At 39.7% G+C, this 14,706-nt stretch overlaps 1 protein-coding gene across 1 annotated transcript in view; it reads left to right on the top strand.

Annotated features, from left to right (window-relative positions):
- Positions 1-7,208: 7,208 nt before the first annotated feature.
- The window catches only part of EPB41L4A (erythrocyte membrane protein band 4.1 like 4A), a 146,576-nt gene continuing 139,078 nt past the window's right edge, over positions 7,209-14,706 (top strand). Inside the window, 1 exon segment of the mRNA XM_010007238.1 lies at positions 7,209-7,414. Within this exon segment, the coding sequence (XP_010005540.1) occupies positions 7,209-7,414 (206 nt within the window).

Here is a 14,706-nt window from a genome sequence, read left to right as displayed (position 1 = left end):
CCAGGTCCTTTTCTGCCAGACACTTTCCAGCCACACTTCCCCAAGCCTGGAGCGTTGCCTGGGGTTGTTGTGGCCCAAGTGCAGGACTTGGCCTTGTTGAAGCCCAGACCATTAACATCAGCCCAACAATCCAACCTATCCAAGTCACTCTGTAGAGCCTCCCTATCCTCATGCAGATCAACACTCGGGCCTAGTTTGGTGTCATCTGCAAACTTACTGATAATACACTCTATGTCCTTATCAAGATCATCAATAAAGATGTTAAACAGAAATGGTCCCAACACTGAGCCCTGAGGAACACTACTTATGACCAGCCCCAGCTGGATTTTACTTCATTGACCACCCCTCTTTGGGCCTGACTGTCCAGCCAGTGCTCGATCCAACAGATCGTGTGCTCATCCAGGCCATAAGCAGCCAGTTTTTTTATGAAAGTTCTATGGGGAACCATGTGAAATGCTTTTTGGAGGTCCAGATAGACAATATCCACAGGCTTTCCCTCGTCCAATAGTCGAGTCATCAGGTCATAGAAGGAGATCAGGTTCGTCAGGCAGGACCTGCCCTTCATAAACCCATGCTGACTGGGCCTGATCCCCTGGTTATTCCCTATATGTGTTCTAGTGACACTCAAGATGATCTGCTCCATGACCTTACCTGGTACTGAGGTCAGACTAACATTTGCTAAACTCCAGTCCACTGAGACCTCCCCAGTTAGCCAGGACTTCAGGTAAATAATAGGAAGTGTCTTGGCAATCGCATCTGCCAACTCTTTCAGCACCTTTGGATGCAGCCCATCTGGTCCCATAGACTTGTGTGTGTCTAAGTGGTGTAGCAGGTCTCTGACCACTTCCTCTTTAATTGTGGTGATCTCATTCTGCATCCCCTCCCTGCCTCCTAGCTCATGTTGTTGAGTATCCATGGAGCAGGTAGTTCCACTGCTAGAGACTGAGATAAAGTAAGTGTTGAGCACCTCAGCCATTTCCTCATCCTTTGTTACTAAGAATCCTTCTGCATCCACTAAAGGATGGAGATTTTTCCTAATCCTCCTTTTGCTGTTAATGAACTTAGAGAAACACTTTTTATTATCCCTAACAGCTGTAGCTAGGTTGAGGTCTAGCTGTGCTTTGGCCCTCCTAATTTTCACCCTGCATAGGTTCACTTCATCATCATGGCTATTTAAGGTGAAAAATTGAAATGAACAGCATGTATTAGCTACTTGGAGTGGTGATGTCCTACACCCTCTGATGTCTCTAAGATATTAAAAAGGAGGTAATTTTTATCCGGAATGGTGCCTCTCTCTCTGAGAACTTCCTGTGCTGCACGTACTTTTCTTTGCTAAAGAGGTTTGAATTCCTCACATACTTTCTATGGGGTCTTAAACTCCCACTGAGAGTGCCTGGCTGACTCCAAACTCTGTGACACAGATCATCTTTGAAGTGGAACTCTGCCTGTTTATTGTATTCATTCTCCCTTGGGCCCAGTTTTGGGATCAGTTTGGTTTGTCTTTCCAGCTCTGGGATTAGATTGTCCTTTGCTTTGGGATGGTTTGGCCCTTTCCAAAATCTGTCTAATTCACTTGACACTATTATTATATATAGATAGATAATAAATTATAATTATATCTGCTGCTATATTGTTGATAAGTTGCTTCACTAAATGTGTTTGTAGTAACCCACAATATTATATACCTACTTTGCTATTGTTGTTATTGGTGGTTGCTACAATATTTATTTGCTACTGTTTTTATCTGCTGCCATACTATTGATAAATACTTTGATATTGATTACTGATAGTAATTTGTAAGAGCTTGATGTGTTGTTGTTTGTTTTTTTTTTTCCTTTTTAATAATAGATTTACTTGCTAGTGGTGATTTTGTTTGAATTTTGGTAATCTGTAAGAAAGTAGAAACATTTAGAGGATAAAAGCCTCTGTCTTTGTGTGTTATGGAATCCTACAAACCTGTGTTTGTCATCTCTATGCACCTACAGGCTGTGTAGCTCTTTAGGCTGTAACAGGATCTTATCCATGTGTATAACGGAGGGTGCAAAGAGGACTGAGCCAAGCTCTTTTCAGTGGTGCCCAGTGACAGCACCAGAGACAGTAGGCACACACTGAAACGCAGGAACTTTGCTCTGAACATCAGGAGACACTTTTTCACTGCGAGGGTGACCGAGCACTGGCACAGGTTGCCCAGAGAGGTTGTGAAAGCTCCATCCATGGAGATATTAAAAAGCTATCTGCACATGATCCTGGCCACCTGGCACCTGGTCTTGGTGGCCCTGCTGGAGCAGAGGGCTTGACCAGATGACCTCCAGAGGACCTTGGCAACCTCAACTCTCCTGTCTTTCTCAGATATGATATTTGACTTAATTTTGAAAAATAGTTATTTTTTCCCCAAATAGTTATTTTTCTTCAGTGTCAAAAGCTGAAGGCAATTGACATGTTTGTGGTAGCAGAATAGAATGAGTGAAAGGATATGAAACTTGCCAGCTTGCTTTAGTAATTGAGCTTAGACAGGAGCACATTCAAACTCAGAAAAAATTACAGGGAAACTTAATCTAGAAAAAATCACTTTTTCAAGTGACACAATGCCATGTTAATATAACAAGGGAAGGAAAAATTTATTTCCAAATTAGATTTTAATCTTGGTAATGTTTCTTTAGTTTAGAGGGTGAGGGAAAACATTAGCTTCTTGTCAGTTGCTTTTGGCAAGTAACTCAGCTGTGACAGGTCATCTTGACTTCAGTTTGATGTTTGGCTGCAATGACCAGTATTAATAGCTTCAAAATAATGCCTCTTTGTCTACCACAAAACAAATAGCACCAGTAGTTGGGGGTATCCCTTGTCTGACTTGTTTTGCTTGTATGGATTGTCAGCAAGCACTGAATAAAATTCATTGAGCTGAGTGTGCATGTAAAACTTACTAGACTTGGTCTGGTAACTTAGTAGGTGACACCCCCCACCTCTGCAGCTGTCTGATAAGTCTAGGCATTAAATATCAGCTTGTGTATTTATTTGAAGACGTATTCCAGCTTTCATGAAAAAGGAGGAAAATACACAATTCCTTTCTGTTTCCTAGTGGCGTAAGTGTGGTCACATACTCATGTTTTTTATTATAGTAGTATAGTTGAGTACTATATAAGAATTTGGAACAACATGTGGAATGTCAGAAGGTTTCATTAAACCATTAGAAAGGTATTTTCATGAAATCTTCCAGATTTACTAATGGGCTATGGCTCAAAGACTTGGCCATTTAAATCAATCAGTTAACCAGTCTTCTAACCATTCATACAAGTTGCTGGAGAGGGAAGAAGAGCAATAGGCACCTTGTTGCTCCTAGGATCTTTTCTGTCAGCTGATTAGCAACACACTAGGAAAAGCAGAGTCTCTTTTCCAAATGGCATATGAAAAAACAAACATCATGATTCTCTTTCTAGGCTGCTGCTGAATGAATAGCCCCCAGGAGACTTCTGGGAAAGTACATCCTTAATTTAGAAATCGTATTTGTTTGCAAGTCATTTTTATGTGTTCAGTTCAGGTTAGTGATCTGGAACACAAAGTCCCGTCTCAAGGTGGCATAGTTAGCAAAGCACACTTTCTCTGAATTTGCCTTGCTAGAAGGGAGAAATGCAGTAATAGAAATGACCATTGTTCTTAATCCACTCTTCTGCTACTGACACTGTGTCATAACATGCCCTCTGCAAAGTGAGTAACTACCATTCAACTGCAATAAGGTGTTAAGCACATGCTGCTCTTCAGAAGTCTAAGTAAGGAAATATCAGGAGGTGCAACAGGGTTTCATTCAAGGTAATGGCTTTAGATTTTATGAACCAATTCCACAGATAAAGAGCCATTGTCTTTTCTGGCTATAAGTTTAAACCCTAAACTCGTTATGCTTGTACCTGAGGAGTGGCTATTGGCTTATTTAAAACCAGCCTTCACAGCACGGATTGTGGCATTAGGTTGGCATCAAGGATCATGTCTTCTGAATAGCTCTCGTCTAGATGGTAATGGTCCCACCAGTGCATTCAGCCCTTGACGAAGAGGAAAACCAAAATTACTCTTAGTTAAAGCAAGCTGTTCTGGGCAAGCTGAGACCATGGAAGGACATAGTGGAAAAAAGTTGCATGGAGAAACTTTTTAAAGTGTTGCTCCAAATAAGATGGAGATCCTGACTAATTAACCAGCAATCAAACCCTTGACAAAATTATACTTTAACTATATCTTATTAACTTATAAGTATTTTTTTTTTTTACCAGCTATGTCTCTGCCTATGAAGAGATATACAGGATAAGCCCACAAATGCTGTGCAGCTTGACGTTTGAATATTCTCAAAACCAGCAACTGTTCAGTTGGTCAGATTTCCTCCATGAACATAAAGCTCATACTCTTGTAAAAACTATAAGGAAAGCTCACACTGTTAATGAGTTTTCTTTGTGAATGGCTCAATTATTAATCGTGTATGAGCCTTGTCTAAAAGGGATTAGACATATCTGCATTGAAGAAGCTAATGAAATTAATGATCCGTGATTGAAGGATTCTGGTATGTTCACTCATGCAAACTGATATGGTGGCTGATTTGGTGGCTGTCTTGTATATGTTTATATAGATGCAAAGAACATTCTGCCTTGATGGCTGTCATTTACTTGTTTGGGAGTATAAAGCTGTATAGTCTCCATCCTTTGAGGTTTTAAAAAACAGGCTGAATAGTGTCTGGAGGCAACCTGTCTGGCTTCGTAGATGACTGTGCTTTGAGCAGGAGTTTGACCTAGAAACCTCCTGAGACCCCTTCCAAGCTTATCCTTTGATGACACGATCCTAATGTTTCACTTTGACATCTGATGAATTATCATCAGTTCTGTGGTGGCCCAACTCTGACTAAGTGCCAGATGCCCATCCAGTGGTTCTTTCACTCCTTCTGCTCAACTGGACAGGGGCAGAAAATAAGATGTAAAGCTCATAGGTCAAGATATGGACAAGGACATCTCTTATCAATTACTGTCATAGGCAAAACCGACTTTGCCTGGAGAAAACTGATTTAATTAATTGCCAATTAAAAATAGAGTAGGATGGTGGGAAAAAAAAAGACAAAACCTAAAAAACCTCCCCTCTTTCTTTTCAGGCTCTTCTTCCCTCCTTCACTCCCAACTCTTCTATCTCCTTCTTCTCCCAGCCCTCAGCAGTGCAAGTGGTTTGAGGAAGGGGGACTGGGGTCAGTCCCTGACAGAGCCTCGGCTGCTCCTTCCTCCTCACACTTCGCCCCTGCTCCAGTTTTGGGTTCCTCCCATGGGATACAGTCCTTCACAAACTGTTGCAGTGTGAGTCCCTCCCATATACTGCAGTTCTTCATAAACTGAGCCAGCGTAGGTCTTCTCCACATGGTGCAGTCCCTCAGAAACTGACTGCTTCAGTGTGGGTCCCCCACAGAGTCACAGGTCCTGCCAGAAGACCTGCTCCTGCATGGATGTCACTCCATGGGCCACAGCTCCTCTAGAGTGGGTTCTTCATGGAGGGCACCTTCCTTCAGAGCATCTTCACTTGCTCCAATATGGGGTCCTCCATGGGCTATGGTATTGATATCTGCTGTGCCATGGTCATCCATGTGCCTCAGAGAGACAACCTGCTCCACCATGGTCTTCTCCATGGGCTGCAGAAGAATCTTTGCTCCAGAAGCTGCAGCACCTCCTGCCTCTGTTTCGTCACCAACCTTGGTGTCTGCAGTGCTGTTTCTCAGATTTTTCTTAGTCTTCTCTCACAGCTGCTGTGCAGCATTTTTTTTCTCCTTTCTTAAATATGTTATTATGGAGTCACCACCATTTTAGATGAGGGGTTCAGCTGAGCCCTGCAGTGGGCCTGTTAGAACCAGCTGGAACTGTCTGTGTGTGGGGCAGATCCATCTTCTTCCCAGAGAGGCCATTCCTGCAGCCCCCACAGCCAGCACCTGGGCACCTGTGTCCAGTGCAAGTTCTGTTCATGGAATGGTCCAAGACCAGAAGGATTACATAGGAAGGAACAAGAAACAGGTAAGCTTCTTAAATTTGTTCTTGAAATGAGATTCTGGTTCTGAAACTTTAGAAGACCCAATTACTATTATGAAAAGGTCCTACTTGTTTCAACCAGCTCTCTGCCACTCCTTATATCTTTTACAGAATCACCTAGAGCACTGGCAATGATAGGTATGCAGCCAATATTGCCTTACTGGTTTTCATTACACCTCTATAAAGAAAGAAGTACAAATAGAAGACTTGCTAAGTTTTAAGTGATCTGTTAATTAATTTTTGATAGTACAGACATAAGCAAACAGAGGCACTACATAATTAGTCTTACCTTTTAATTGGTAAACTTTGTAACACTACAGTCTGTGCAAATACGTATCTATAAATATGCAAGGATGATGTAGAAATTGACTATAAGCATCAGTTGGGTTAACTGACTTTAAGGTATAAACAAGCAGCCATTTAAAAATGGTATGTCAGGCATGCTGCTCTGGCAGTGAAGTAAGATGCTAGAAATCCAGACTGTATCAAAACAGCATGAACATGATATAAAATAAATGCACAAGCAAATTAAGAATTCATTGTGATCATGCAGTGCTAACAGCAACAGAAATGTTAGCAGTGAACTTGGTATTATGATATGAAAGACTGTCAGGTAAGAAAGAACAAGCTTCTCTGTAGGGAAGGAATAGCTTAATCTCATTAATCTTCTCTTCAGAGCTCTTACATCCATGGAGCACAACTATATCAGTCCCTGCAAATGTGTGCTATTCTGGAATGTGATGGGTTTGAAAATATGGATATATTACAATAGTAATACATTTTGCATGTTGTGTTAGCTAAGGAACATTGCTGCTTTTGTATCCTAGAAAATATATGAACATCCATACTGCAGTAATTTTGCATATAACGTATATAGTGTGCTATGTGTAGAAGTGTACGTTTTAACACTGAGATATTCAGGATCATCTACCAACCACTAATGTAGGATGCATTGTTCTCCAAGACTGTGACAAAATCAATTTTTGTTTTCAAGCTGTAGAAACATATTTTGGTTCATCAGCAATCTCTTCATTTTGTACATTCAGCTGGGAAAAAAAAAAAAAAAAAGAGAACAGAAGAAAGGAAAGGAAAAGCCACACAAGTGCCAACAAGACTGAACAGCTACTGTGTGCCTTGCTGTTTAACCCACGTCCTTAGCAGTTACAGCGAGACATGTCAGTAACACCCCACTTGAAACAGCAGATATACATGTTTAAAAACTGCGTTACACCATGTAGCAAAGTACGAAGCCAGGTGAGGAGGGCAGCTGGGGAGGGTGAGGAGCACAGGAGGCCTTTGGAAGCAGATAATGGGGAGGAACACCCATGGCGCTTAGACCGAACTCCAGTTGCCTTCAAGGCAAAATGCTACAATGGAGAGTAAGACCTGTGCAAGCAGCATTTGCACTTCAATTCCATCAAAGGTGTTTATGTTTCCAGTCTGATCCTGTCTTTTTGTCCCTGTTTGGTACACCCAGCTTCTTCAGAAGCATCTCCTGCTTAGAACACTTTTACTACAGTTTCATCCTTTCCTTTTTTTCCACTTTCATGATTTTTTCCTCCACTTCTTTTGTTTCTGTTTCTTACTTATCTGATGTGCTTCTCATTGTTTCTTTTGTTTTCCTAGCTTTCTCCTCTTCATGGTATACTTTGCAGTGGTTGTCATCCCAATATCAAAGCAATTCGTTTTTCATGCCTCCCCTGTCTCCTGCACTTTCCTTATATTTTCTTCTCTCCTCCACTTTACTGGAAAGTGATCTTGTTTTCAGCCAGCTGAACTTTAGCATTATGGAGTAACTTGAACTCAAAAGTGGGGTGGCATCAAGTTAGACTGTTAGCTATACAGAATACTGAGGAACAAAAAGTATTGCTATACTCTTAAAGGTCATGTGAGACTTACACTACGACATGACAAAGTGCAAGAATGCCAGGACTTTAAAAATACTGCCAAACTCTTGTTTACCTCCGCTTTCTTAAATAACTTTAGGGACTGAGAAATTCTTTTCAGAAGGCAAGCTGAGTCCTTAAATTTCTTTGGTTCATTACGGGACTTCCTGTCCCATGCAGTTCTCATTTACATTTTTTTTTTTAAATTTATTTATTTATTTATTTTAGATGTTTTAAGAAAGTGTCAAAGGCTGTCAAATGATGCACACACAAACATGTCAGTCAGGTGTAACCACACTTACAAATGAACCCCCAGAAGAAAAGCAGACTTTCCAGATCGTCCTGTTTGTTGTTCAGCCTGACTTGATAATTCCAGGAAATATACTTTATCAGTTCCTGGATAAGTTTCTGGGCTCTGCAGTAAGAAATGTCATCCATGTTCAAGGGGGTGTGATAGGCAGGAAATCAACTACTCAGTTTGTGGTCCAGTCTTACTTTGAGCTGAAGCAAACACTCTGCAGGCACAGCATCAGTCAGATTCAGTGTCTGGTGTAGAAGCTTGAGGGAATCTTTGTCATCCTCCAGCTACAGAAAGGAAACTTGAAAGGAAGTCACAGCAGGCTACATGTGACATGCTTCAGTCTGTATTTCCACTTATCAAGTATCTGAGTCTACAAGATATAAGACAAGCTGGTTATTTCCTCGATCAGTTGCAGGGAGCTACTGAAATCCTTTTGCTTATGAAATCAACATAGTTAAGTGTAGCTACTGCAGAAAAGACTTCTGATTATCTAGTGCATCTTGTCACAATCCCTTCTCATCATTGCTCATGACAGACAGTGTTCTCCAGATGATGACTGCATGTTCTGCATTCAGGTGACAGTGAAAGAGAATGGCTTTTCCAGGAAGGGCAATCCTTCATACAAACTCAGTGCAAACAGTGTTAGAAATCGAGTTAGCTTTATGAGAATGATAGCTTTTATCATAGAATTTGTATTTAAAGTTAGTATTTACTATCTCGGTCATGAATGTGGCTATAATATCCAGATATTGGAAGACAAAAAGAATGAAGATCTAATAGATGTTAAAAACCAAACAAACTCAACAAAACACAAAAACACCCAATCCTGACTTCCTGAAATCAAGGTTCACAGTAATGAATTTAATAAACTTCCTAACAGTGGTCAGTAGTTTTCTCTATCAGAGCTTCCTACTGATGGCTTGTCTATATAAACACTGTCTTTCTATTTGGAGTGGGAGATCCTCCCTGTTAAAATGCTAATCTCATTTGGCATCTCTGTCACTTTAACTAGGTCTTGACTGGTTGCCTCCCTGAACTGGCTTGAAGTTCTGGCTGAGGGAATCCCCTCAGGCTATATTTGACTTGTCTAAGTCATTGCTTAGCTTTAGTGTGTCCTGGGTTTATTTCTATGGTGTGTAGAGGTCTAACAATCCTCCAGGAAACAGAACTGCGGATCTCTTGGCAATGATGCCCTCTCAAAGTTGCATTCAGAAAGAGTGGGAGAGAAAAAGAAGAGATGCTAGCTACAGATAAACATGTTTTCTTTTGTGTTTGAACAGTGTGCAGCTCAAACATGAGCAGACTGACTAAGCCTCTAGTAATTTGCCAGTTAGCATGGCCAGCCAATCTTTGGGATCAAAGATGTTTTACTAAAGTGTATTCAGAACAACGGCCTTTTACAAGAGTATGTGTATATCTAGTGTCCTGGAACAGACACAGCACCAGCTTCCTGGGCACGAAGGTTTTGGCATGTCATTGCCAAACTTCAGGAGCTCCTCTAACTTCTCTCTGCTTAAGCATGAGTCTACTCAGTCCTGTTTTACCAAAAAAGGGACAGTTCTTCCATGAGGTAGTATTCTTTGAAAAAGATAGGCTTTTCTCCACAGGAAGCTCACCTTCTAAATGTCCAGAGATCTTCACAGTATGTATTTTTCTGCCAGTTAAGGCCACAAGATGCTAATTTAAATTGTTCTTTCTTTCTTTCTTTCTTTCTTTCTTTCTTTCTTTCTTTCTTTCTTTCTTTCTTTCTTTCTTTCTTTCTTTCTTTCTTTCTTTCTTTCTTTCTTTCTTTCTTTCTTTCTTTCTTTCTTTCTTTCTTTCTTTCTTTCTTTCTTTCTTTCTTTCTTTCTTTCTTTCTTTCTTTCTTTCTTTCTTTCTTTCTTTCTTTCTTTCTTTCTTTCTTTCTTTCTTTCTTTCTTTCTTTCTTTCTTTCTTTCTTTCTTTCTTTCTTTCTTTCTTTCTTTCTTTCTTTCTTTCTTTCTTTCTTTCTTTCTTTCTTTCTTTCTTTCTTTCTTTCTTTCTTTCTTTCTTTCTTTCTTTCTTTCTTTCTTTCTTTCTTTCTTTCTTTCTTTCTTTCTTTCTTTCTTTCTTTCTTTCTTTCTTTCTTTCTTTCTTTCTTTCTTTCTTTCTTTCTTTCTTTCTTTCTTTCTTTCTTTCTTTCTTTCTTTCTTTCTTTCTTTCTTTCTTTCTTTCTTTCTTTCTTTCTTTCTTTCTTTCTTTCTTTCTTTCTTTCTTTCTTTCTTTCTTTCTTTCTTTCTTTCTTTCTTTTTCTTTCTTTCTTTCTTTCTTTCTTTTTCTTTCTTTCTTTCTTTCTTTCTTTCTTTCTTTCTTTCTTTCTTTCTTTCTTTCTTTTTCTTTCTTTCTTTCTTTCTTTCTTTTTCTTTCTTTCTTTCTTTCTTTCTTTTTCTTTCTTTCTTTCTTTCTTTCTTTTTCTTTCTTTCTTTCTTTCTTTCTTTCTTTCTTTCTTTCTTTCTTTCTTTCTTTCTTTCTTTCTTTCTTTCTTTCTTTCTTTCTTTCTTTCTTTCTTTCTTTCTTTCTTTCTTTCTTTCTTTCTTTCTTTCTTTCTTTCTTTCTTTCTTTCTTTCTTTCTTTCTTTCTTTCTTTCTTTCTTTCTTTCTTTCTTTCTTTCTTTCTTTCTTTCTTTCTTTCTTTCTTTCTTTCTTTCTTTCTTTCTTTCTTTCTTTCTTTCTTTCTTTCTTTCTTTCTCACCTTGCCATCTACTATTAGGACATTTAAATTCTACTGAGGAACATAAGCATAAACAAAATAAACAGGATCATCTGGTTCTTCTTTGCATAGGGTTAACTGTTCAAAATTTCAACAGAGACTTTGTAAAACCACATCACACACAAAGTTATACCCAATAAACAGTAGGTAAATACAGACATTTTTCTTGCTTTCATAGAATATACAGACTTTGCAGTTTCTAGTTTTAGCCCTATAGTTTATAACAAATTATAATAAATATCCTGAAAGATTTTTTTTTGGTGGAAGTATGTTTAATACAACACTTTATTTAAAAAAACAATACAAGAGAAAGTGAGACATATATATGTTTTCCTTAATTGTGTGTTTACAGTGCCGCAATCTTCCAGGGTCCTGTTAAACAAGCAAAGAACAATGGAGTTTGACTCAGTGACATGTCAGTTCAGAGGTCCTCAGGGTGTTTATTGCTATAGCAGTAGTAATTAATTTTATCAGCTGTTCAACTGCATTTTGGGGCCTTTTAAGTTGCTGATTTTTAATTTTATTTTTTTTTTCCCTCTTATTATGGTTATAGGTCTGAATATTGGTCTTAAATTAACATTTCTCATATTTAAGTGGTCTTGGCATATCTTACTTAAGGGCTTTCTAATTGTATTGTGTACAGTATAATGTACTACATTTTTGGAAGAAATACAAAACTCATACATATACAAATAAATTTATTTTTACAATGCTTTTGACCATTGATCATCATTGTGCAGTAGATGCACATGTGTATAATATGTAGTAGTAACATGAAGTCCAGAAAAATCCTTAGATGATTGCATCCATGGGTGTGATTTAAGAAAAAATCTTCATTAGTGAAGTGTGAAATGTGAATTCATGCACATTTTTAACACATTCAACCCTCAGCCTCTGAATGCTGCAAAATGCTACGTGAAAGTTATTTTTGTTCCACTGCCTTCTTTGCTCCTCTTTTTGTGTGGAAGACTTGCAAATAAGGATAGCTCTCAGAAGCATGCTGAACATCTGGAGCACCTCTCTGGAAGGACTGCAGACATCTGGGGGCAGCGATGGATGGGCAAGTAGGCACACGTTGAACCAGAGCACTGCAGTGCTGCTGCAGCTGTTGTACCTTCTTTTTTTTTCTTTTTTTTCTTTCCCTGTAAGCACCACAGATGGACAAAACCTACTGAATTGTACTCCTGGTAGGAAGTTTTTCTTCAATGGAAGAGGCATTTGGGGTTGTACATTCGGCCCAGAGAGTATGCACTGTTGCTTTGTGTTTTCATTTTAAGCTTCTTGCATTAGAACTCAGCACTTTTCCCTGCTCGCTGTGTAAGCAAGAAGCTGAGTCCAGGAGACTTGTCTTTACATGAGGAGGGAGATGAAGAGGTTGCTCTGTGGCTTGCTTTAACTTTTCCATCATCCTCTGGAAGCCCAGGTGGGTAAGATATGGGAATTGCATTTCTACAGAAAAGTAAGTGACAGTGATAGGTAAGTAATAGTGACAATGGCTAAAACGGGCCATCAGGCCTCTTATTAAGTGTCCAAATACTGGCAGCAACTATTTGTGAGCAAAATTGTAAAAACTAGTGAGAAATCAAATATGCTAACCTGTTTTCTTTGGGCAGTAAGTCTCATTGCCAACGTGTTAGAATATGGATATAGGTCCTTGTGGTCCTCTGTGTCTTGTTTATATGACCTCATTGAAAATACTTGATTACAGCTAAACCTGATCATTCTAATGAAGGTGTACTGCATCATACCTGGATCACACGGCTGCAGTGAATCATGCTGTGTAACTCATCAAACAGGCAATGGACAAAAATGCCTTTATGCCTTGGTCCTGTACTTACATGCCTGAGTTAAATATGTCCATAAGTGTTTGTGTGACGAGATCTTCTGTCAGCAAGCTTCCCTTTGTGGTGCTTGACCTGTGTTTTTTCTTGTACAGAAAAGTAAAAAAGAGATCCGTTCCAAAACGGATATGGAAAAATATTTCTGACAAGTTGTGAGCTGGCCTGATACTTGAAAAACTGAGGCAGGGCTGGTCTTCTGTACTACAGAGCTCCAAGCAGACCTCGGGCCCTAAATTTTTACCCCTATAAATAACAGTTGTTTTGCTTCCCTGAGTTCCTCAGAGCTCATACTGGTTCTAGTTATACAGCACATCTCCTTTTACTCTGCTCCCCTGGCTAATTTTCCTCACTTCTTCAGTGCAGAACCTGTTCCTAGGTCTTTACCTCTAAAAGTAGATTCTGGTAAAGTTGCTAAATCGGTGGCTAGCTATTGGTAGCAGCTAGTTCATAAATGACACATGAACAAGCATGTAACAGACCTGTTTGTATGTTCAAGTTCATATGTTAATGGCTTTGTGCTACAAGTAAATGAGTGTATATTTTATATATTCCCTGCGGACCACTCAGCTAATGTGCAGTACCATCAAACAGATCTTCAAAAACAGGAGACACAAAATATTTGTAACCAAGACCAGTCTTCATTTAAACTGCTCAACTGTGGGATTGTGATGTAGCTATATGAGACATCTAAAAATATAATTAAAGGATTTAAAGCAGGTTTTTACTTCACTGAACCCTCCCTCTCGCTTGATTAATCAGTGATTTACACATATATAATGACTTTAACTGACTTAGGGGGTAATTTATGTCATGATGTGCATGATATATGGACCTAAACAGACTAAAGAGAGGGAAAAAGGAACCATGCATTCTCTAGAAAAATGTCCACTGTCAGAAGGATTCCAGACTGGTGTGTGAAAAGTGTGTTTAGAAAACCAGGAATAAATTTGTCTGTATTTCTTGTGCTGTCTGGATGACACGCTGACTGGGTCCACACTGCCCAACAAACAAGGACAGGAACTTGCATTTTTAACCTTTTGCAGGACTGCATAGGTTGATAAGAAGGCTGTGTTTTAATGAACATCCATAATGTTTCAGTTCTAATCTCCACTGTGCTCACGAAATACAATTTTGGAGCTACAGGATGGGTACAGAGATCCCAACACCCCACTGCCCAAGTTGAAACACCCAACAAGAAAATCAAAGTGGTATTTCCTGGGAAAAACAGGTTTATTTAGGGCAGGGGTTTAAAAGCAGAGGTTTTATTCTTTGTGCCACTTAAGTACAAGCCTAGTAGGGTTTGTCAAGCAAGAAATTTCCTTGTGCCCTTCTCTTATGCCATATGATTAAGTTAATGATCATAAGAAAAGCATTTATGCATATTCTTCAATCTGCAGATGCAAAGGTTGTATGTTGTTCAATAGGACGACTCAGGCATGCAAACTTAAACAAACGCACAGGCCCTTGTGAGATCTGGGCTTAACTCCCTGCCCGAGGGGGAAAAATCGCACAATATCGATGTTTGCAGTAACTAAAATACAAACCTGGACTGCGTGTGTGCTCCAGAAACTGTAGAAAGTAACTGCAAAGGCACTTGCAAGTTGGTTTATATTCTTACCTTTTCTTATTTTTTAAAAAAGTACTACAGGGCTGTAGCTTTAAAAGAAAAGTGTTTGTAGGAAGCTCAGTATTTAACAGCGTGCTGGAGAGAGCACTTCCCGACACGGCTACTTTGAAAGTCACCCTCTCCTAGACCCCAGAATGTGGTGTCTGCTGCAGCCCTTCCCGCCAAGGACGGGACAAAGCTCGATCCCGACCCGACGCCCGCGGGCAGGACCACCCCCCGGCGAGAGGCCGCCGCTCGGGGAACACCGGGAACACCGGGAGCATCGCTCGCCGCCCAGGGCCGGGCGCCC

This window comes from Chaetura pelagica, unplaced genomic scaffold, assembly GCF_000747805.2.
Source record: "Chaetura pelagica isolate M959 unplaced genomic scaffold, ChaPel_1.0 scaffold40, whole genome shotgun sequence".
Lineage (NCBI taxonomy): Eukaryota > Metazoa > Chordata > Aves > Apodiformes > Apodidae > Chaetura > Chaetura pelagica.
The sequence above is the reverse complement of the archived record's forward strand: the minus strand, read 5'-3'. Positions and strand labels throughout refer to the sequence as shown.